General features: G+C 43.5%; 1 protein-coding gene across 2 annotated transcripts in view; it reads right to left on the bottom strand.

Moving 5' to 3' along the window:
• Positions 1 to 431: 431 nt before the first annotated feature.
• LOC120559255 (teashirt homolog 2) overlaps positions 432 to 25407 on the bottom strand; it is a 131426-nt gene continuing 106450 nt past the window's right edge. The window contains exon 2 of one of the 2 annotated variants that reach the window (XM_039800854.1): positions 432 to 4237. In XM_039800854.1, coding sequence (XP_039656788.1) covers positions 1206 to 4237 — 3032 coding nt within the window. In that variant the 3' untranslated portion in view covers positions 432 to 1205. The remainder of the gene's footprint in view (positions 4238 to 25407) is intronic. The other variant, XR_005639234.1, reaches the window with a different exon arrangement.

Genomic DNA, 25407 nt, shown 5'->3' with positions numbered 1-25407 from the left:
TATGTTGTAGTATATGTTTGCCTGTAGACAAATTTCACATTTTTGCACGTTCAGCTGACCTGAAAGAACTGACTAAAAGCCACTTTAGATTTCACTACATATGAATTGTATTATTTTTAATTGGAAGTATTTTCTATTTCCCCTAATTAGTACCATATGACCTAGTTCTTTTTTGTGACGCTTCCAAGTTATAATAAAAAAAAACGACCTAATAATTCAATAAAATGTTTCCGAAGGTTGCATACCTAGAAAATGTCATATCAAGTAGAATCTGTTGGTATATGTATATATTTATTGTCCATTATTAAAATCATTTGGTCAGCATGTGCAACAGTGATCTCAGTGTTTGAATCATTTAAAAAAAAACAAAAAAACTAAAGCTGCTATCTTCATAATTGAAGAAAAAAATAATAAATATACAAGCTGTTATCAAATGTTAACTCTTTATTTGAATAAGTAAAAAAAAAAGGTGCAGGTATCACAGGTATCATCTGTCTTGCTATCAGATGTTGTCAGCTGTTATCCTTGTTCCATGAAACGCACTGTTGTGTTTTTCTTCTAAAACATATTTACATGTGAAATATCCTTTTTTTTTTTTTCTTTCTTCCAGGCCGTCTAATTATTTTTGAATCATGTACAGAATCTGAGTCTAAACTGGTGATTAAACATTTATTAAAGTGCTTTTTTTCCCCCCCCCCCCCGCCCTCCCCCCTTCTTCTATCATTGCAACACAAAACATCTTTACATAGCAATACACTGTACAGGTCTGCATGTGTGTTACCGTGTGTCGGGCTACCTGTTTTCACAGCTGCACATTTCTGCAGGTGTACTCGTATCACAGAAGTTGTAAAGTACAGTTAGTCCATTATTTTGCCTTTGAAATACAATTGAAACTTGACATATCATACAAATAAATAGTAGTCATAGCCAGGGCTATTGCATGCAAACATCAGCAATTATGTTTCTTCAAGCAGTAATACATTTCATTACTGGTGATGCATTTGAGCGGGGTGCAAAAGTATCTCTTAGTGTTTTTCTTATACAATTTCTAACCAGTGTGTCTTTGCTGTCCATGAAATGTTTTTTTAAACGTCATAATGATGCACACTACACAAAGCGAATTGAAAAGAAAAAAACAGTTGAAATATCTGACCTGTGTATTAAAATTAAAAAAAAAGGAAGAAAAGTGACGATAATATGAAAAACTACTCCTTGTCCATCTCCACGTATTGTGAATGGTTGTCGGGGGATTTGCTGTGAGTTTTACTCAAATGGAGCTTGACCGCGTGATTGCTGGCAAATGTCCGACAGCAGAGCTTACATTTGAACTTGGAGTCCATGTCCTCGTCCGTGACTAGAGCCTCTGTGGCTCGGACACCGAGGGCCTTGGACAGTTCTGGCTCCTCTACCTTCGTCTGATGCTCTACTGGCATTTTGCACATGTCTTTGATTTGGAACCCGAGATGGGATTCCAGATGGGAAATGAAGGAGGCCGGTGACCTGAACTGGGATGCGCAGTCGTTGCAGTAGAAGATCGGGTGCCCGGTGTCCATGCTCTTCAGAAATTTGGTCCCTCCGGTTTTCCGCAGTTGGTATTTTACATTCGCTAACCAATGGCTTATGGTGGTCATGGACAGTCCGGTGAACTTGGAGATGTGCATCCGTTCCTGAGGGCCGAGGTCTGAGAGTAAGTATTTCCCCTCAGAGGTTTGGAAGAGGCTGGAGGCAAACTGGGCTTGCAGGATGAGAAGGTGGCGAGGATTCCAGTTGGACTGTCTACCTTTACGCTTGTGGACGGAGTACACCTCGGCAGACACGTCCTCGAAGCGCCTGACATCCGATTCCAGTTTCATCGCCGGGATCCTGGATGGCACGGAGGGCTTCGGCGTTGTGGCTTTTGGAAGGACCTTGACCATATCTGCGATGTCAGACAGAGCGTATTTCTGTGGCATCGGGGTGGAGGGCTGGAGTAGAGAGGAACTTTGCTTGCTGTGTTTAGATTTCGTCAGGTCTATTGGTTGGTCATCGTTAACGAAGAGAAAGGGGTTATCGGGCCTTTTTCTTATGGCATTCCCAAGCATTAAAGCTGGTTTCTCGCTGCTACGGTTAATGTCAGCAAAAATAGACTGGGCGTGAGCCGATAGTTTATCTACTCTTGAGTTATGGGGCTTATTTGCCTTGCCCAGATGATTGTTCAGAACTGACTGCAGTGCACTAAGAGGGTTTATGCCGAGTAGAGTTGGAGTGTCACCGAGAGGCTCTGAAGTAGTGCCGCGTCCGTTGCTGGCACAGGGGCTCGGTGTCTTGCCTCTGTCAGAGAAAGCTGGGCTCAACTTCCCTTTGATCGCTTCACTCCCTTCATTCATACAGTCTGCATCGAGCTTTGAAGAGGAAGAGGAATCGTCCTGACAATCGCTGTCATCATTCTCCAACAGATCAAACTTAATATTCTGACTTTCTTTACCATCGCTAATGCCAACCTTCTCTTTTTTGATGTCCACGTTTTGATGCTGTCCCTGGGGAGCCTCAACTCCCACAGCACCGTGGTATAACTTCCCCTTTGGGGCAATCGGTCTCAGCTTGTGGTTAAATGTCTGCTTTAGCTGAGTCGGAGGAGACGCGGAGAGGGGGGCGCTTTTGATGATGCCGGAGAGCTGATAGGCAGCGTGAATGCTCGGATAGGCACTCCAGCTTGGCGTCCCCGTTTGAGCTTTATTGATGGCAGAGGCCACGGTGTTGGCTAAAGATTTAAGAATGTCCCCTCCTCCTCCCGAGTCCTGTTCAAGATCCTCCTCGCGGAGATAAGGGTACTTAAAAGTCCCATTGCCTGCCTTTTGATCCTCACTCTCTTGCTTGTCATCCTTAGCTTCTGCGTCTTCCGTTCTGTCTGACGTACCTTCCCCCTGGCTATCCTTGTCACTGCTCCCGGGGGAAGGATTTTTTGGAGAGACCTTTTCTCCCTCCGTGTCACTGGCAGCAGGCTCGGCTAAACCCTGGATCTTTTCTATGGCCAGCGGGTCAAGCGCTAACTGTTTACCCTTTTTAGAGGCCGAGTTTGTGACTTTGATGAAGTGTCCGGTGACCATCATGTGTGTGGTGAGTTGCTGAAGGGTGTCGTGGGAGCTTCCACACTCCATGCATTTAAGAATCTGAGACTTGCACGTCTCAAACTGCCAAGTGTAACTCGCTCCGTTCTGATAGCCGTAGCGATTATTGTTCGCATTCGAAATGGCGGCGGCCCTTTGTGCCTCAGTGTAGCCAGATATGCCGGTCGTAGAGTCAGGGGAGCAAGGTCTCACCGTTTCAAAGGCCCGTTTCTTGGTTGGTGGCAACAATTTGGGTGTGAGGACCGGGATTGGCTCTTTTAAAGGCACCTTTTGGTAATGCTTAGTTTTAATCATATGGACGCTCAAATCCTGGAGTGAGTCAAAAGAGTGGCCGCAGAACATGCACTTCAAAACTTTTTGTGCGTCCTCTTTCCCCTCCATATCTTGAAAGTTCCGTTTCCTAGATTTCGAGGAAGAAGCAGAGGAGTTACTCTGCTTGCTGTGGTTGTTGTCCTGGTAGTGGCCACTCTTGTTCATGTGGACGGTCAGCTCCACAAGAGTGTCGTAAGCGGCGCTACAATCCTTACAGCGAAATCGGCTGGCTCCCGTGAACACTGAGCCACAGGGTTTGGTGGTTTGCCTGTACAGGTGGACAGAACTAAAGAGGTTAGGTTTGGATGCAGGCTTTGGGGAGAGGGACTGCTGAAAAGTCTTTGAGAGCGCATCCTGGTGCCAGTCAAACTCACTCTTGGTGCTTCCGTTGGTGCTGTCGCAGTTGGCTTTGCTGGTGTTCTTGCCGATTTTCAAGTCCATCCCTATTCCCGTCCAGTAGGAATCGGAAAGAAAGTTTGCATAGGCTGCCCTCATCTTCTCCAAGCTGCCGCCCGTCTCCTCTTTATGTTTGGAGCTGGGGCTTTCGTCATCCCTCTTGCTCTCCGGCGGCGGGGAGGTTTTGAAGTCTGAGAGTCGGTCACTGGCGTCGCTAAGGCGCGACTCCAACTCGACCTCTTGGTTGGAAAGGACACTGATGGGAGAGTTCTGGTTGCTGTAAGTGTTGGTGCTCTTGTTGTCTAGCTCTCTGTCCTCGGACACTTTGGGGCTGGTCTTCTCCGAGCATTCCTCTTCAGTCTGAGCGTCGTTCTCAGCGTCTTCCTCGGGGACGGAGTCCTGAAGAACACCGTCTTCATACACTAGAAAAGAGAGAGAGACATGGAGATTAGTTAAATGAATTTCATTTCCAAGGTACAATATTTAGAAAGAAAATCCACATGCGGCATCAAGTATACTTTTTTTTTTTGTGAGAAGTCACAGAAGCCATTTAAGACAACACAATGGCGGCTGCTTTGTGCCTTGGGAGGTTGGAGAGTCTAGCTGGACATAATGTCTTTACTAACAGACTGCTGCTGGTCTAACATCACCATGTGATTCACGACAGGCCATTGACTTAGTGCTGTGTCCAAGGTTTTCCTGGCCTCAAGTTGAGATGTTTACAACAATCGTTGGCCACGGAGTGACAAAAGGAAATTGATTCGTCTGGGGCCTGCTAAGTGTTGCTGTAAATGACCTATTCCATAGTGATTATGGACGCCTCAAAATTGCAATGAAAATGTAAGCCTTCTGTTCTGGGAAACATCTCAGCTTCCCTGAAGCCATGTGTAAAGAATGTCTTAACACAAACTCAGATATTTTAAGGTCCCGTATTGCTCTATCAATAAATTAAAAGGCTCGTCGGGAAAAAAAAAAAGGATGAGAAAACATAACTTCGGAAGACAAGTAGCCATTTAGCAAAATCAAAATATGTTGCAAATGTGAATGCTGATTAAGATGTTGATCATGCTGGTGGAAAAGCTGATTCAATTATCACGTTAAAACTAGACAATTAAAAAAAGAAAAATCTAAAAACGACTGCCAATCTGTCACGTCGTTATATTTTCGCTGACAGTCTCATAAACAGCAATTACTTCTTTCATTATTCACCTGTTCATTCTCCCAACTCATGGAGCACAAACATTATTGCTTCAATTAACAGATAATTAAACAACAGTATTTCTAATTGACACATTTCCCATCATCCAATTAGCGGAAACTCTGACTCAGCATAGAGGGCTTTTCACGTGGCTGCAGGGGCTGCTCGACATAATATGAACACAGCCACAGAAGATTAAAAGTGTCCTTTTTGACAATAACTTTTCCAGATCATTCACTATCCAAACACCCGGCAACCCACACAATCACACATATCACAATCAATGCTTGCGTATCTTTTGAAGACATCCTGCAATAAATGCAGTTTGTCAGTGTTCGTCTCATATCTGAGATATTTTCCCCCTCGCAGTCATGCTGGAAAATGTGCATTTTGGGAGAGACGTGGCAGATGTGCTCTGAGTTAAATATGAAAAGGACATAACAGCCCTGTCCAGGCACTTATGCATTTCATGTGGTTAATATTTCTCTTCTGAATAGAGGGCACTCCATGAGGGGGATGGCTGAAGCGGAGCACTCAGGAGTCCCACACTGGGCGGCCCATAGAATGTCTTCCCTTTTTTGCCTTCTGAAAATAAGATTTTTTTTTTTTTTTATTTATCAATATTTCACAAGTGCCTCAAGAGAAACCCTGGAGGGGGAATTGCCTGCCAGCTAATGGATGGAGATGGGATTCGGACTTTTAAAACAAACAGAGAATGGGGCCTCGCGAACAAGAGCCTACACACACACACACACACACACACACACACACTTTGTGGCCCAATGTGCTATGACCTTGATCCACCGCAAGAGAGACGTTTTGATTTGCCAACCGAGATCGGTGATGGCCTCCAAAACACCCTTGATGCTAAGGGAGAGAGTTGTCAAGAGCACAGAGGTATGTTTTATTTATGGTTTTATATATAGCATTCACAGTGAAGGAGAACACCAATGGCTATGACAAGCTCCAAGTTGATGTCCTCTCTCTTTAAAGTCGTCACTAAAACTGAAGGACTGGGAAGAACGTACACCAAAGTGGGGAGATGAGCATTTTTCCAGCCCAGTGATGGTTGAATAGAAATGGCTCATTCCTAGTATACACCACCATGCGAAGGCTACTTCCTGCATATTTGATGTAGCTTAGAATTCACCAATACATGCGGTTCAGTTCCACCCACCCTCTGTGTAAGATAAATGTGTGTTTCACAAAGACTAAGTACTGTTTCCTGGTAATAACCACTTACATGTAGTTATATCAATTTTAATGTGAACGTTTGTGCCTTATCGTGGTATTTGAGGATGGAACTGACAGAGATTAACAGCCGCCCTTCCTGCTGTTCTACGCCTTTCTATCAGATGCCCTAAGTAGCAGACATCCAGAGGCACCAATTAACCTTCTGGCAGGGATCACTCCAAGATACCCGCATGTCTAACTCTGCTTCTCGCACCATTTGTAACCGTGCTTTGCCAGCTCTCGGTCTACCAAAGTGCTGCTGCCGTGCCAAGCTGCATTACCCTTCCATACGTGATCAGAGTCAAGGACAATGCCCCAACAACAGACAACACCCTGAAAAAGGTCATTAAATTATACCAGAAGCAAGTTCGTCAAAGAATACAGAACAAACTGCAGACACGCCTCATCAAACATCATTGTTCAAAGTACAAGTGGTGTGTCACCGTGCAAACCAAGACTGAGAGCAGCAATTGCTTGACAGAGCACATTTTTTCACAACTTTTACAACAAACCCATAACAAAAAAAAAAAAATAGGACACGGCTGCTTTGGAAATGTTGTCTGGGAGTCCAGGCAGGGCAACTCCCTGCCTAACTAGCCTTACAAAACAAGAGGCTGGCATGCCTGGCCTGAGATTTAGCATGTCATAAACTGCTGTAAAGCCTCCAATCTGTGTCACTACAAATTTATATCTTCAGACAGAGATATGCAAAGGTCAAAAAACCTGAGGTGTCCATCATAAATCAGACAGTTGAAGTGTTTATAACCTTTATCCGTTAGAGAGGACTCTTGGCATAGCACGGCCTGGATTTACAGAAGCAGCCAAATGCGGTTTCCCCTCACATCTAGAGAAACCAGCTAGCTGTATAAGAAATAGATTGCATTTACTGCAACGTTCACAGCAGCCTGCTGTCCAACTGGATTGCTGCTAAAGGCTTACATGACAATATATTTACAACTTCAAGCATTAGTATCTTCATAGAGTACAATCCCCCTCTCCCTTGTGTCAGTGAGTCTATTCAAAATGTGTCAATCATTTTAGAAATGTGTGTGTGTGTGCCAGCTGTAAAAAGGGCATTCTGTTTCCAGTGTTAACATGCCAGTAGAAACTTTTGTAAATTTGAGAACATCAACATTTATCCCCTGGAAGGTCAACATTTCCTTCATTAATCTGACAAGCCGGAGAGAGTTAGCAGCCTGAGGAGCTTAGCCAACGGACAGCTGCAATACCCGGCGCAGGACCACCGAGAGTATCCGAGGTAACACTATCTTCAGAGAAGATTGGGTAATTCATAGGTGCCAGTGACAGGTCTGCACGTCTGTGCCCGCTTTCCCCAGCGCTCTCCGGTTGTCTCAAGCTACAGTTTTTGCTGCTCGCAAATCAATATCTCTTTTTACTTCTCATTGATTGCCTTGTGGTGGGACCGACCTAAGCAGGACTGTTATGACATTTCTAGATTTCCCCCTGTCCTTGGAACAATCAATTACACGCGCATGGCAATCAAAACCTCTTTGCAAAATGAACCTGCTCCATGACATTTTCATCTCCCGGATTTATGCCATGTAAAGAAAAAAGAAAAAAAAAGGAGGAGGAGAAAAAAAAAAAAAAGGCAGGCCTGCTGGATAGGCAGAGAAACACGCTAACAAAGCAGGTCAGGATCAGGCTGTCTCAGTAACTATCATCTGTTTCTCCTCCCTGTTTCACACTCACATCATGGAAGCAATGTGTCTGTACATTTTTAAAAACACTTAGTCACCGTGCTCATCCTTTGTTATAAATAGGTCTGAAAATGTCAGTCAGAAAGTACTTGCTGTATAAAACATAATTCCAAAGTTGTGAAGCCTTTTTTTTTTTTTGCGATGTTTGCGTGCGTTTCGAAAAAGCCAACCGCGGTTTGTGATTTTCTTTCGGTGAGCTATCATTAGAATGAGACGCACATGTCACAAGGTTTAATATTTGACAGTGATATCTGACTAACTCGGTGAGCGGCGCACGTCAAGATCAAAGAGATATATTGTTAGACATCCCGATGATAGTCTTGATGACACATCTGAAGTTAAGTCTGAACTGAATCGCATGAGAAACAGCGAAGAGCTAATTCTGAGCCCCGGAGCCATCTTTAAAGATCTGTAAACACCTCTCTTCATTGTTCCCTGTCAGGAAACAGTCTCCCCGAGCCCAAGGACACCGCAGAGTAAAGAGAGAACAATCCCATTCAGACTGCTCCCTTTGACAAACTTTGTCTGGAGGTTAATTGATATCACGGAATGAAATAGTTTTCGACTTGCTTTAAAATAGGATTGCGTCATTAGTTCCCACCTGGCCCATCATTCCATTTTCGACACTTCTAAATGACGTCCTTAACAGACTTCAAAAACTCCGCAGGCGCACTGTAACGGAGTCTATGCCATTTCATGGTATTTAACAGTATTGTGGTACAAATTCTGGTACAAGGGGACAATCCATAGGTGAGATAATGCTAAGTGGGTTTAAAAGCAGCCGCGAACAAAGTGGTTTTGTCAGATCTTTCTGGGGCTTTCACTACAAAACCATGAGATGGAAACACTCATGTTAATTTTTGTATGCATGAAGGAGATGTTACTTAAAGTGCATTACGTACTTCACTAAACACAAGCTATTCATGCAGATAAATGCCCTGCTTTCATACACCCTCAACTTTAATATTTTATAGTCTAATATAATCAAATAAAAGCTTGCAGCTCAAAAGAGACTCGGACAACTTGAGGACAGATTGTGAACACAGCAATCGGCACAATGTGCTCAGATGGACCTAGAGCCAGATTAATGATAGGATCGCAAATATGACACCATATCCTGCCATCTGGCTGTTCATTTGGGCAAAAATGATCACAATAATTATGGCAATTAATCAAAAATGTTTTCACAACCAACATTCTGTTAACTAAAAACACAGAGAACTTTGGAACGCATAAACAAGGACACCAATAAACACAAAAAAATATATATCCAAAGGCAGTCACCGTCTGAGCAGCACAGCCTTCGAGCACGTTTAGTGTGAGCTATTTGGGTATTTTTATGCAATGATACAAATGTGGAGAATTTCTAAAAGTCTGTCTACGCAAGGACGCTAATCACGATATTTACTGAGCCACATCAGATTGCCCCGCCTGAAGCTCCAGGAACCCCTTTCCCTTCCGTGATGTCACCGAGCGACGCGGCTCCTTTTGATGCCTACTAGAAGCTTCTGCTCCGAGACGCATCAGTCGGCCCGCTGCCTAATTGGAAGTGAGCGCTGGGAGAGCATTGCAATCTGCACTCCGGCACCTAAGTCATCACTTTGAACGTGCCACAGCCTCCGCATCGCATGCAGCGTGCCTGGTGTTGCATCTCACCAAAGGGTCCCCCCCTATCAGCACCAGCGGAGACAATTATACACACACAACATTCCCCATTCTGTCTGGCAGACCTTTACCAGACCAGCAACACACAGACAGGTGCATCCTTGCTATCTGTGTACTAGATATGGTTACATACAGGGATAGAACCAGTCTTAAGTAGGACAAGAGCTGGTTCACCCAAAGTACAAACGACGTACACACTTCTATTAGGTACACCTGTACAATCTAATGCAATCCAATACAGCAGCTCCCCATCACTTAGCACAAGCTCAACAGTAAACATTGAACTGAATTGACACTTCTCTGAAAGTTTTAAGCCTTGTGTGTCTTCCCGTCGACCACGCAGGTTTTTGTTTTTTTCTGGGTCAACATTTTAAATACATTTAAAAAAAATGTTCAACCTCTTGTTGTTCTTTTGACACATGTCACATCCCCCCGGATGTTTTTGTCGATTTTTTTCCCCAGGTTTTTTGTCACCTTTTTCCGACGTTTTTGTCGATTTCTTTCCAGCAATTTTTTTTGGATGTTTTTGTCAATTTTCTTCCAACATCTGTCACTTTTTTCAACGTTCTTTTGTCTTTTTTTTTTTTTTTTCAAATGCTATAAAATTAAATAACACACCCACATTCAATAAAAGTAGCGAACTGATCATTTATTTTACCTGTGAAGAGTAGCGGTTGTATGGAACCATCAACCTTACGTTTCTTTGACAATTTGGTGGAAAGAAACCCAAATTTCTGATATGGAAACTAAAAAAAAAAAAGGGTCAAATTTGACCCGAGGACAACAGGAGGGTTAAGAATAGCTGAACATTATCATCGTCATGAATGTAGAATTTGTGTCAGACCTGTTGGACTGACATTGTGTTACATTGTAAAGCTGTACCTAATAAAGTGACCAGGGTGTGTTTATATAGACATGCAGATACCTTTGGTTTGATTTGTCCAGGTTTTGAGTTGCTTTTCAAATCTGCAATGGTGGAAAATAACTAAGTATAGTAGCTAAGTACAACTTGGAAGTAGTTCTACTTTACTTAAGTATCCATTTCATACTTTACCATTTACACATGTATTTGAAGTTACTTTTCATATTACAATTACATGTGAAACATGATCAGTTTATAAAATATGATGCATTATTATAGATTAAACTACCCAGTAGTATATGACGTTGAGTTAAAATTAGCTCCACCTCAAGAAACTACATTGAAGTACGGCTAACATGTTAATGCAGCAATAATATTAATTTACTTGTGATAGATATATCAGCTTTTTTTTAACTTATATTGTACTACTTTTACTTAAGTAAATAGTCTGAATGCTTTTAATAATAGTGAAAATCTGTGAGCTCCAAACTAAATTCCACTCTATTGAGGAGGCAACAGAGCTCTCAAAATCTGGGCCAAAAAAAAATCCCCAAACTATCTGCATGCGCCACCAAAGATAAGTGAGAAAATATGGGTTTGCTTCTTTTGTAATGTGGGGCGACCAAACCCACTGGCCGCTAAATCAGCTGTATCGTGCGGTTGTGTGTCAGCAGATAAAAATATACTGTACAAAGCCGTTTCCCCATTTGTCCTCTTCTGCTAAGAGAAAAGGTAAACATAAACAATTTGGGGCGAGCGTGCAGGATACCATTACAACTGCAGAGGCTTAAAAGCCTCAGTGTATATTTGTCAGATTACAGATGATCTTTTCTGCCCCGGCTGATACAAAGTTCCAGTTGGCGGAGCAGAAGCAGGGCGGCTTCGGCTCCGGTGTGTTTTCCACTAGCAGGAGGGGAGCAGCCTCGCGCCGCTCTGTCACTTGGGTTTCTGAAGAGCCTGTGACACGGCTCTCCAGGAGCGACGTGATGAGGTCTGATGGTTCCTTTCTGCAGAATAGCAGTTTACCCCTCATTCACCCTTATCAGAGAGTGAACCCATCATCTTACAGCACGCCACTCAAAACCGCTTCGCATATTGGAGCTGACCAGTCGAGCAAACAGGGCGGTACTAATAAAAGACCATCTTGCTGCGGTTCGAATTTCCCTGATTGAATGTCAGTCAGGAATGTTTGCGTGGCAGCACGGAGGAAAGTGGGCTATCGTTTAAAGGACCACTGCCTTGCACACATAAGGCCTTTGTTCTACTTTTATGAGATAATGAGTGAAAGGTATGATGGCCCAAGCGCTCCTAACGTGCGGTTTGTTTTTCATGCCCACTGGCCCGGCCAAATAAAGAGCTTTTCAATTCCAATTCAATCATTGTCTGATGCTTTGTAAACATTTGCTCCGTCGTGTGATTGGGTTTTATTTTGCATCTGAGGGGCAATATCCAGGATTTAATTGTTTTTAATATTAAATTGGTTGTTTATTCCCTTGTGATCTTGTGCGTTATTTCATTATATAATATCAAAGTATCAGCAAAAAGTCTCCTTCACTCTTTGGTCCGTGGACTGTGTACCATTTAGTCTTCCCCTGAGATCAGTAGACGTACATACAGCACATACAGTCCCTGCATCATAAACTTTGCATGAACCCTAAACACTGGCCCTCCCAAACAACAGCAGCCCTCCATCAAGGTCAGGCCTTGATGAATCTGATAGTACAGCTGGAAGAGACTGTGTGTATTCTATTAAAACAATCTGCATTTCACTAACTCCTCCCGCCCGCTCTGTCCCTGTATGGATCTTTCATTAGATTCTGGATGGGCTCCAGCCAATGCTTCCCTTGTACAAGCAGTTTTATGCAGTTTTCAGCAAAGGGAGGCATTCTTTTACATTCCAAGTTCATTAATAGTAGATTGCCACTTTTTCCCTTCATTAAATACAATGAGGCTACAGAGTGAATTTGCAGCTGAAGCGTGGTACTGTCAGTTTCCAGTGGGACCAAAGGCTGCTCCATGGCAAGCATAAAAAGAGAGAAGCAAGCCGCCAAACCTGGAGCTCTGTGGGACAAGACGAGCACCAGTAAGAGAGGCAGAAATGCTTCAAAACAGCCTTGCTCCCTCCTATTCAGATTCATTTTAATGGCAAATTTGTTGTCAAGTGTCCTCCATGAAATGATTAGGGCCCGCTGTTTTTCTGAAAAGTGCAAACTTCTGGATTTGCCTGGTGCGCATTGTCACTTTGACAGCCCGTTCTGAGAACAATGGCTGCCCAAATAGTGAAATGTGTTGGCACCCGATAGTTGAAAGTTTCCCCTCAAAACAGGCTTTCTGCTGTTTGTGGGTATTCCGCTGTGTTGATATCTAGATGTTGATTAGAATGAAAAAAAGAAGCCAGTGAATTGGGCTCCCCAGAGCAGGCACATCAACCATTGTAAGAGATTGACAGTCACTCCATTGAGCCAATTATTTCTGTTCATAAGACCTGTTTCTATAAAAACTGGTTAAAGACTACAGTCATTGTTCGAACGTCTGAATTAAACTACCGGTAGAATTTACAGAAAACCAACAGCATTTAAAGGCAGCACTGCCCATGTTTTTTTCCACTGCCCACCTAGTGTGCTTTTATTACATGCAATAATTACAGGCATAATATTGTTTCCAGTAACTGTTAAACTTGAATTCAGTGCTTCTCAGAATGAATGCACAAAAGAAACCATGTGAACACAGTCTCACCTAGGTACACGGGCTATTATTGAGCGTTCAATTTCTGGTAAATTATGCACAAGTCGAACCTACCTAATAGTTGAAACATAATAAAACCAGATGCAGTGCCCTGCATGCGTGGGATATAAGTTCATTAATAGCACAATGCACACATTTCAAAGCTGTTCAAATACTGCCATCGGGAAAAAGTCAGCGCAACAAAAATATTGTCTCTGTGCTATATCCTCATTTAGCCTACGAGTCAGCGGCGTGACATTTGTAAGGTGTTGGGCTGTAATGGAGGAGGAGTAGGTGCCGACTGCAAGACGAGTGCAGAGCCTTTTTATTCATTGCATGGGAGAAAGTGGTTAATTTATTGAAAAGAAGGTAGGCGGACGAAGCAGCGGAACGGAACTGATACCCTGCGTGGCTGTAGGTTGTGCACCGAGGGGGAGGAGAGAGGGGTGGATGGTGGGGGGATGGGAATGTGGGGGAGGTTGAGGGAGGCGGGGACCGGAGCGACAGAGGAACGGTTAATGGAAATGAGTGACAGGCTTTCAGAATGATTTACAACGGGTGGCGCTGCGGCAGAGCCAGCGCTTGATGGATGATCCTGAAAGACGGAGACGAACCATAAATCATGTCTTTGAATCATTGACAGAGATAAAGGAGGGGGAGAAAAAGCAATGGCATTGACGTTCATTCTTCCAATAATGTACATTGACGAGTTACACTACGGAGCCTTAATTAAAAAGTGAACACGGGTCTTCTCCCTCTCTCAACTCCCTCCCCCCTCCCCCTCCCCCCCCCCCCCCGGCTACGCTCCTCCATCCCTCTCTTCTCTGTTGCGATATCAATGGTAATTAAAGATGCAGTATCCCCGGCCCCTGTCCCATAGCCACTTCCTCCGGCTTCCCACAGCAGCCAGATTAGATAAGTGCTCTGCTAAAAGATAATGTCACCCCTCAACAATATCAATGTGGGTCGGGCCCATTTGTTTCTACATCTGTAAACACACACACACGCACACACTGAGACAGGGAGAAAGAGGCTAGCTTTATTTCTTTAAAAAGAAAAACAAATAGGAATTGTTAGCATAAGCTAATCACTAACAGTCTTCAGTAACAGAGGTTATCATAGGTTAGTTTTAACCTATAAAACATCATTAAAAATTGTGGCAAGAGAGGAAGTTTAGATTTGTTTGTTCTCCCTTTAAAAAAAAAAAAAAAAAAAGTGCTATTTTTCCAAACACGCCGCTGTTAAAAATGGCGTCGTTCTGTCTTGAGTGCAGATGGCACTTTGATAACCAGGAGGTGCCCTGTAGGAGCACAGAAGCCTGAATGAGTGGCATTCCACATCAGCTGAGCTCGCTTAAAGTGCACACAATAGAGCAATGGGGTGAAAGTAATCCTAAACATCTGTCTTATGTGTCCTACACGCACAGGCTGTTTGTTCAAGTTCTAGGAAAGACATTAGCAGGAGGAGAGAGAGAGAGAGAGAGAGAGAGAGAGAGAGAGAGAGAGAGAGAGAGAGAGAGAGAGAGAGAGAGGAGGATATATCAATTCATGCACTAGTTCTCCAAAGGGATTAAGCAGGGCCTCTGTTGTCTGTCCTCTCACTGCTCCGGCAAAACAAAATGGAGACGACTGCCCTACTAATGCAAATACCCTCTTTCGCGACATACTGTAGCAAGCGTGCGTTTCAATAAACTGCATAAACATAATTGTTTTTGAATTATTCAAACTTTTTTTTACGACCCGGTTCAAAAGGGCTTCTTCTGTAGGAGGCTTCTGCGGCACAATGTAAAACGGCTAAATAATGAAGTGATTCTTTGTGTTTTGGAGGAGGACACAGTGGTTCATTCTGCTCGGGCCATGTGAGAAAGGGCAAGTGATGAAAATGCAGCGGGCTCGGTGCGGCGTCCTGTTTGACGGCTATGCGGGGAGACTCGGGGCAGTCGGTCAGCCCGCTGCGTATGGGGATATTCACCGACAAACACTGAAAGACACACAAAGCTGTCGCTCCCGCTCTCTCTCTCCATCCCTCTCCCGCTGTGAGAAGAACATTTTGGCAAGCTAAAATGGAAATGAACACACAATGGTCATCTAGCATTGAAAAGCTGTGGCAATAATATTGGTCAGGCAAAAGGCCGCCCTGCCCAGTGTGTGTTTTTGTGTGTGTGTGTGTGTGCGTGCATGTTTGTGAATGATTCATGTTGCAGCGCAACACAAAAGCTCACACTTTCAGAATCATTTTCATTTGAAGGCTTGAAGTTGTTAATATCATGTTTGATCGCATGCTTGCATCAAAACACAGTTTTGATGGACAAGGGAAATAATTACTTGTCATTCACGTGTCTAAGGTTTTCTCTTCTCTCCTCTGTTGTTGCTGTTAAACATGTTCCTCTGTTAAACACTTTTTCCCCTCACCAAACTCCAAAAGAAACAAAAAAACAAACAGTTTGACTCAACTTTCAAGTCATACTTGAAAAAAATCCGAAAGAGTGAAACTGACTGCTAGGCTAAATGAATCAAAGAGTTTGAGTGTAATGAACTTCTCGGGAGTCTCTGGCATTAGGGGACAATAGCTCTCGTTGATCTTAAATGGTCTTAAAAGATGATCCATACAGTAATGAAGCCAGCTCCGCTGGCCTGACGCCCAAAACAGGACATAATCAAAGTCACAGGGGATACGCTGCAGCTTCTGTCACCCAACAACATCCTTCCACTTATGTCTTGCTCTTTTAAAATACAAAAAAAAAAAAAAAAAAGAAGAAAAATACCTCTGTCCTTACACTGTAGATTCTGGATGCTAAATATTCAAATTCATAGCATGTGTTTTGGGGCCGTCAGCTGGGACCACAGAGCAGCAGGAAGGCTTGCAACCCACTGGGTCTTTTTTGGGAAAAGCAGCATGCAGTGTCCTAGGCCCACCCTCCTCCTGACTCTTCTGCCTGGACCACCCTGCTCGCCGTGCTACGCTACATGACAGGACGATGCTGCTCAGTCCTTGGACCCATCGTATTGTTTTTCTTGGACCATGGTGAAAGCAAATAGCAGCTAAAGGGCCCGGCGCTCGCAGTAAAAACCAAAAACCCGTGCAGTCATTCATCAAAGCCCAGACAACTCGCTACTCCCCCACCAACTACCAACCCCACACACACCCCAAGGCATGGCCATCTCCCTCCCACTCTGGGTTTTAACTAGGACTCCAAATAATTCCAGAAATGACAAATGATACTTATATCTCTGGCCTGTGCCGAATCAATAAGCATGCAGAACAACTATCCATCTTGAGAGGTATCGACAGACGCGGCACGACGTCGGCGGAGAAGCACTTGGTGGCTTTATTCAGGGTTGGGATTGGGAGGGACGGGGGGAAAAGCAGGAGAAACAGTACACTCAATTTTAAATTACAATAAACCACCCAACACTGTTAACAATCAAAAAAAGCTATTACAGGAACTGCAGCATCCGGAGGTATTTTCTGAAAAAGACGATGCCGATGAGAAGGGCCGATTGACCACATGTGAAAATATGCGCGACCTTCGAGAACTGGGACAGGGGTTATTTTGACAGGAGCACCTGCACATGTTTACATGGCAGTTGTGTGCTGGGTATGTGCTGATGGGTGGCGATATGGCCCCTCTCTGGTCCCCCCCCCCGGCTGGATCGGAGCAGCTGACAGATAGCACTTCAGAGCAGCTTTAGCTGCAGCTCCCCTTGAGGGGCTGTGATTGATGACTCGCACTGCCACCTAGATCCATTTTCTCCTCCAATCTGACTCCTCACAGGTAGAGTGGAGTCCTGCGGCCCCCCCCCCCACCCTCATCTCCCTTCAAATTCGAGTAGGCTCCTTTTCGCAAAGGAGTGTACCAACAGAGCGACTACAAAACACCTACTTTGAAGAAATTAAAAAACAACAATCGCACAGAGGAGATAATTTGAGCTAAATGCCGTGCAGAGCCACTCTGATCCTGAACATTGGAGATCAGAAAAGCAAAAGGAAAAAAAACTAAAACGGAGATGTTTGCAGGCATAATGTCATTAGCAGTGGAAATGTTGAGACCCAGGACCCCTGCAGGTCTGAAGGCATTTAAGAACAGTTAGCTTAGCCATCTGGTAGACAATTACACCGGAACAAACACACCGCCTCAGCAAATAAAGCTTGGCTCATCAATCACGAGAATGGCCAGAACTCGGCCTGTTATTCCCTCTGATTTAATAACCCGATGAACCGCGGCGTTATCCACCACAAGAATTCAAGTCAAGTGGAGAACATCCAAACGGTTACCAGCAGCATGATGTGGCAGAGAAGCTCAGTGTGAATATAACACATGGTGGAACATTTAGTTTTCCAATGTAACAATTGTGTTCTATTTAAATCAGTTGTAGATGTTATAAAAAATAAAAAAAAAAGTTCAGTTCTTAACCAAAAAGAAAAAAACATTTGAAACATTCGCTGTTTCCAGTTTCAAGTATTTAACTTAATTAACATTTGCCGGGCGCTTTTAACTGCAATCGCACCTCCCCACGGGACTTGAATGTGGATTGTCTGCTAATTGCAGATGTTGATATGAGATGGTGACACGATGTCAAGTCTATTTCTGAAAATGACGGAACAAAAAGGAGGAATGATCGGGAACACAGCCACTGAATAACCTTTTAAATACAAAACATTACAGTGAAGAACTAGAAGCACTTATGCTACGCACGGGAAGCGAATGAAACCAATCCCATGAGCATTAAACGGCTAAAGATGCGGCCTGAATTTCACCTGGATGCAGGTCAGGCTTTGTCGGTTTCGCCGCGGTGTTTTGCGAGCCAAGAACATATTCATCTGTGTTTCTGGGTTGTGGCCTGCGCGGCCTGTGTGGAAGAAAAGAAGTAGGCCACCGCTGCGGTCTCCGATTCTCCTCTGTACACGCGTCACCTGCCAGCTCATGTGGCCCAGCTGAGATGTGAACAGGTCTGGCAAGAACCAAATGTTTTCATTTACCTCTGGGGCATCTACACTCTTCTTTAGCAGGCGGTGGCAGGCTAACATGTCAAGATACCGGCCCGGGACTCTGGGCCTCTGGGAGAGGTCACGCACTAAGAGCTTAGGTTCAGAAAACATCAAGCTATGACTCTCTGCAGAAAGAAAAAAAAAAGAAAAAGAAAAAGGAAGGCAGCCCAGACCTCTGCATTGCACACTGCTGCAGCCTCGCAGCTAAATATTACCAAATAACATCAATTCTTAATGCAGTCTTGCAGATAAAGACTAGCTTATGGCTCGTTTTGTTTCCTAGCAGATTCCAACACCTTGAAAGCTGAAAATGTGCTTCATTACACCTCTTACGCTCAGATTTGATGTGTGTTCACATTGTTTGATGGATCCACGTTCTACTGGGCAGCGGGGGGGGTGGCGGTGCTTCTCAGGCTAACCTCAACACGTCTATTTCTATCTGAGGACTTGCTGACAGCACATTTAACTTTGTGATATGCGCATGAGAGACAGCTAACAGTTGCTGACAGCTGAAACACACCGAGCTCCATTTCCCTACACAATACCTTATTGACACGTTTTCATTTGATGAGGACTTCAACTAACTTTCTGATTAAAAAAAGGAAAAGAAAAGAAGAAGCAAAAAGGCCGGATGGTGGGTACAACAATATCATAAAGACAAGGTTGATTTCCAGCCGGCTTATGGAAACCACTAGTTCCTTTGGGGAGGCTCTGGCAGGGGTGGGGTGGCTGCGGCTGTCTATAGAAGCCTGATTTATGATCTACTCAGTTTTGCATGTGTGTTCACAGGTTTCTGGGAGTTACACTCAATTAGAGCAGCAGGGGTTAGGAGTATGTTTTTTTTTTTTTGTGTTGAGGATAAGTTCAAGCTTGACACGTTTATTTCTGCCAGTGCAGCTGAAGAGCTGGTGACAGACGATCAAAAGTCCTTTTCTTTGATCACCCGACTCAAAAGTGTGGGAAATAGTAACCGTCCCTGACAAGTGGAAAAGATAAAAATCCAAAAAGGAAGACAAAATGTTTATAAAGCACAATCTCAAATGGCAGTCGACATGACCAAGAGCGGAAAATAACAGTGCGGCGAAGATGAAAATGGCGTCACTTAGCAGGACAACAAGGAGCTGACAAATGCAGTGCTAATCAAATTTGTAAATTCAAATGAGCTTAAATATAATTCTTGCAAAAAAGCGTGATCACGGAGCTTGCATCAAACCAAAAAAAACTGAAGAGCGACTTAATGGATTCAGCAGGGCGAAAATCCCCAATTACAAGTTAAATGCCATGTCCCTTCACATTTTATATAAAACTAGTAAATCTTTTGGAGACGTTTAATGATTGAGCCAGCCAGTTGAAACGGGGCGAACAAAGTACCGGCGCAAGGAGTTACTCATATCCCTGTTGAAAAACTCCTCCGTTTAATGATTCACCACTAAGGAGAGTCCACACACTTCCAGAAGAATTCAAATCCCTTTTCCCACAGCCTCTTTCAGTCCGTATGATAAATGACACCCGTCATTCCGCCGTTGCCAAACAGCACAGAGGGGAATTGTCCTGATATATGATTCACAAGAACAGGAAATAAACTCTGCCTTTCTCTGTAGCTCCCCCCTCTTGCCAAGTAGGACGGACCTGGACAGTGTCAAGGCTCTCTCTCTCATGGTGGAGGCAGTGGGAAGGCTTGACGGCGCTGAAACCCAAAAAGGGAATAGACAGTGGGTTTCCAAGATGAACTCTCCCCTCTCTTAAAACGCTGGAGCTTCTGATGACTGATGAAAGGCACCAGAGCCACCGCATTAAAATAGCATCGGCATCTATGGGAAACGAGCTTAGGAGGATCAAAAAAAATTAAACGAAGGGCACGCTAAAGTCTGCAGTTATCAAACAGGGGAGAAGAAGAAAAAAAAAAATATAGAATGAGCAACCTCCCTCTGCCCCCAATTACAATGCAGCAAGTGAGGCTAATTACTGCGCCTTTTTCTGAGTGAGTGAGACTCAGAGAGATGGGGCGCAAGTTCAGATAAGGCTAGTTCATACAGATCCGACATATAGAAATCAATGTTTGAAAAACGTTAGCGTGGAAACGTTCGGCTCACGTGATACTTTCTAGGGCTGCACGATATATCGTTTTAATAAACGCGTCGCGAGAGGCCGCGACATATCGCGAAAAGCACTCCGAGTTTTTTTTAGCGTTGGTTGAAAGAAAATATCAGCAGGAAAGTGCACTTTAAAACATAACTGTCGTTCTTTTTTTTTTGGAGCGGTGCCTTTTATATTCAATTCAATGTTCAACTTGTTCAGTAAAAGAACGTTGGAAATGATTTCCTTTCATTTGTTTTGAAGTCACCAAGCAATATGTTGTATTTTAGCAGACGACTGAAAGCAGCGGAAAAGGCAGAGTCGGTTTATTTCTAATTATTTTCTAATACTTTCTATTGTCTGTTCCGTTACTAGCGACTGAAGCAGATGAACTAAGTTGGTGTTCTTGTGTTAAGAGAGACAGAAGGAGAGGCACATCCTGCTGCTGCTGCTGCTGCTGTGCGGCTGCTTGCCTTCAGGCTAGTCCCTCCAGGCCAACGCTCAGCGGTAGGCCTCCCACTCGGGCTCAGAGCGCAGGGATGTGCCCAGGGCCAGGACCAGCAGCACTCAATCACCCAGACAGCGACATCCTTTCGCCATCACCATCACAGAGGCCCCTTTGGGGTGGAGTGAGGAAGGGGGAGTGGGGGAAGATATTTATGAGTAGAGCGTTCACACACACACACACATACACACACACACACACACGCCCAAGCGGCTGCGATTCCGCTGATATACTGTCGGCTGGACTGTGGGATGGAGCCATATAGTTCATCTCCTCCTCATTTTTAGCCCCTAACCAGACCCCTGTAAGTGCTCCTCTGAGCTTTACATGTTGGGTCTGATGCAGGAAGCAGACAGCGAACGCCGCACCGCATGTAAATCTAGCACTCCGAATGGGAGTGCGGAACTATAGGCTTACAAGGTACTTATTGGCTCTCGTGATCAATGATCGCTTTGTTTGAAAATGTGAACCAAACGACCAAAACAAGTTGCAGCGGGAGTGAGCAATGCACGAGGTGCTGTATTTTGGGACTATTTGTTACAAAAGACACTTGGAGTCAAATGTGACGAGCGGCACATGTTTACCTAAGAGGTGTACTTTAGTGCCTCTTTACCGTTTGATTTCAGAGCAGAATAATTACAGGGGAAGCCATGTAAAACCCTGTGGCAGATTAGGGGAGTGAGTTGGAAATGGGTTCAAATTGTTGCTCTGAAGTAAAGAGGCTACTCTGCACCACAAGGGGTTTCTTTCCTCGGGCAGGCCAGGGGATTAAAAGAAGCCATAAAAGGTCTCCGTAATGGCATCAGTAATGTCTTGCTGCCATTAAAAACGGTGAGAAAAACATCTGCTTTGCATTTTTCACTCCCCTGCTACTCATTTGTCTTTTCAAACTGTCTGAGAGAGTGCCTCGGTTTCAACGGGCTCATATCTTTTTCAGGGTAAGGTTATTTCACAGACTTCACCCGATGAACTTTAAGCTTAAAAATCTGGATTTTGCAAACAAAAGCTAACCTGCAGTGGTCAAATGTTACGAAAGAGTGCATATACAGTTGGTATACTTGTTGGGGCCATTACCGTCAAACTGTAAACTGTAAACCTGCATCCAAACCTGCAGCATTCTTTTTTCTGTTTATTTTCTCCTTCACTTATGCCAGAAAGACTAAAAAAACTAGCTGTATCCACACCCAGATGGCATAATAGGTGCCAGCTTTAGAGCAAACACCTTGATTGCTTTATGGCTAGCCCCTAACCATTAGAGATGCACTGTATCATCCTTCCCTGGGCTTCTGGGAAGCTGAGGCCCCGCAGTAATCTTTTCCCTGCTAACCCCTTTAATAAACCATAGCCTGCTTCATTAGCTTCCCTTCGCAGAGTGATTGATCGGTGCCAGTAACAGAAAGCCCGTCCTCGCCCTGCCTACCTCACCTCAACCAACTAAATAAGCCACTTTTTTTTTTTGTCAGCCAGCTACCACCCATCACACTATTAAAGGAGAGTATTCAGCGTGAGCCAAAGAGGGAGTGGCATCAGCCGTGGATGGCAACGCAACAGTGTTCCTTTTGTTCAAAGGCTGGGTCAAAATCAATTTATAGGATGCACTATACTGGGCTCAGTATATTAGATTCTTACGGGTCCAGATTCTGTCTCGACACATGAAAGGAAAAGGCAACAGAAAAAAAAAGATTCAGTGAGATTTCAACAATGAGCTGTTCATGTTACACTGACAAAAATTAAGAAAAGAAAGCAGCCTGACTGGAAAAAAAAAAAAAAATGTGGTGGGATTAAAGGTGCAGTTTATAGACAGGATGACTCATTATTTTGCCTATTGCTTAACAGTTCTCCCATTATTATTACATTACATTCCCTGTGATTCTATTAGTCATCCCAAGTAGTGATTGTTAGGATAAATATAGATGGAATCATCGTAAATCAGATAAAAACCGCCCGTAAAAAGTTTGGGCAGATTTTGATAATGTCCTTAAATTGCAAATTAGACCAAAGATTATATTATTTGAGAAGGAAAACGGTTAAGTGAGACGCCCTTATAGCACCATAAGGAACTGCACTTGAATATTAATTCAGAGAAAATTACCCATCTGATGAAAAAATAAAAAAACACCCTAAATGTTTATCCAGATACCCAGTGTGCAAGATCCATTTGCGAGAAGACAGACAATGAGACAAACACTGAGTTAAGACACTAAACTTAATGTCAAATCCAACTGGGGGGGAAAGAAGCAACGCGTACACTTATGATAAGAGTGAATAATACAGCATTACTGTAATAATAACATATCATTTCCCTGTCCTGCGTTAGGAGCTGGACTCTTTTCTCTTTAGTAGTACCTACCATGTACAGTATGCGCTGTGTGATCCTTCACTGCTCTACAGCGGAGGAATAGAGAGATACAGAGGGGAGAGGTGCTAGATGCTGCTCAGCTGCAGTGATAAAGTCAGTAATATCACTATCTCGCCCTCCTCTCCCAAGAATTGCTATAAACCTATTTCGAAAATTGCACCCATATATTCAGCGAAGACAGTTAGCTCGTCCCGGTGACAGTGCAAACTTTTAGGCTGAATTATGCCACTGCCATTCAGAGGGGTTTATCAAAGAGGGCCAATAACTCACAGACCCAAATCTGAAATAGGCCGGCCCACCAACTCTCCCTCTTTACTACTACAGGCAGCTGCTGTGCTGCCATGGAACAGCCTGCTGCTATTGCTCAGGACACAAGATGGTGCCCGGTCACACTACTACATGGGAACAAGGTTTCCCCTACCAGTATGAGGCTTAGGCGCAGCACCCCAAGCCGTTTCTGGCAACACCTAAGCCAAATCAATGTAACTAAATAAATTTTCTCAGATCTAATGATAGTAGTTGGTCCCCAGTGGACCTCTTTAACCAGCTTTGTCTTTATGCTTTATTTTGTATGATCTGCTCTAGCTTTTCCACCATTTTAGACCCAGATATGGTAATAATAATGGTCCAAAATGATGTCCAAATATGTGCACTTATGTCTTCCACAAACCTAGGGGAAACACTGGGGAACACTGGAAGCTGAACGACTCCAGTACAAGCAGACACAGGAACACATTGTGAAATACTGGAGAAGTCACCCCCAGAAAATACCAACCTGGGATTAAAACACTGACTCTGACAGCCAAACAATTTCTTTCATCAATCGTTAATCTGCCGATAATTCTCTCGATTAATCGACCAATCTTTTTTTCCAATTAAGTTCTGTCGATGAAATAAATCAGTAAAATGTTATCTCCTGTGTTAACATATTCAAATATGTTGTTTTATCCAAACAGTCGCAAAAAAAACAAGTTATTTAAAACATACTACAAATAAAAGCTTCAAATAGTCACATTTGAAAACATATGACATTTTGACATTTCTGCATGAATTAATTGTTTATGAATTGCTGCAAATCATTTCCTGTTGACAGATTGATTGTTTTGGCTCTATTTGACACAACATGATTCTTTAGTGTTAAATTCATAAAACACTGAATGAAAGGGCTTTGCAATTAATCAAATGTTGATTGCCATTTCGATTTCGTCTCTTAACGATCACAAAAACAATGTCATCCAGAAAAACGATTATTTTGCACATTACGTTTTGCAACTTATTTTGTCTTGTGTTCTGAAGGGGAATTCAAAAAGTTCAACGGGAAAAGTAGCTCATATCATGCTCATTTTCAGGTTCATAATTGTATTTAGAGGTTATATCAGAATATGTTGACATGGTTTAATTTTCAAAAAACACCATACATTGCTGCAGCTCCTCTTTTCACCCTGTGTGTTGAGCTCTCTGTTTTAGCTACAGAGTGAGGCATCTCACTTCTGTTCCATCTTTGTTGGAAGTCGCACATGCGCAGTAGCTAGGTAAGGACTACTAGCCAGTCAGAAGCAGAATATGAGGGCGTGGCACGCTAGCAGCTAGGCGAGCATTATAACATGTGTTACAAAGTGTTATTTATGTTAAATAATCGCGATTTAAATATTGACCCAAATAATTGTGATTATGATTTTTTTCCCATAGTCGAGCAGCCCTACTGAATGCCTAAAGGGGAACAAATCCAGCATGTTGCTGTGTAGCATGAGTCTTTTTGTCTTTGCCAGAAATAAAGATGCCTGTCTATCTTAACAACTGCTATGATTCAGTGCTGACAGGCACTGAGGATGCAGACGTTTGTCTGTTTCTCAGTTTCTAACAGAGAGCGCGTGGTTTTAGCACATTTACCAGAACCGAAGGCTTTATCACCACTGTGCTAAAGCAAAAATACACGATGCCATTTTGCACCATCTTAGGCTCAAAACACATTTTACCCTGACACTTATCTGCAATTAGCCATGTTAGATGTTTGTCATGTGCAAACACTTAGCAGAATTTGACATTCATTTGATTCTAATGGGATTTTCAGTTGGGGGGGATTTGCCTATAGGACGTTGCAGTGCGAATGCATGACTTTTCACAAAAAAAATGTTGTCACTCGGGGACAGAGTAAATTGGTATCATTTATTGTTAAAACAGACACGTTGTGTTTTCCTCAGTAGGTCCGACTAGATTCCACTGTTTCTTCACTGAGACTCTTTGCCCCTGCTTTGGCTATCGT

Source organism: Perca fluviatilis, chromosome 5 (genome assembly GCF_010015445.1).
Source record: "Perca fluviatilis chromosome 5, GENO_Pfluv_1.0, whole genome shotgun sequence".
NCBI classification, from domain to species: domain Eukaryota; kingdom Metazoa; phylum Chordata; class Actinopteri; order Perciformes; family Percidae; genus Perca; species Perca fluviatilis.
This window is presented reverse-complemented; position numbering and strand designations above follow the sequence as displayed.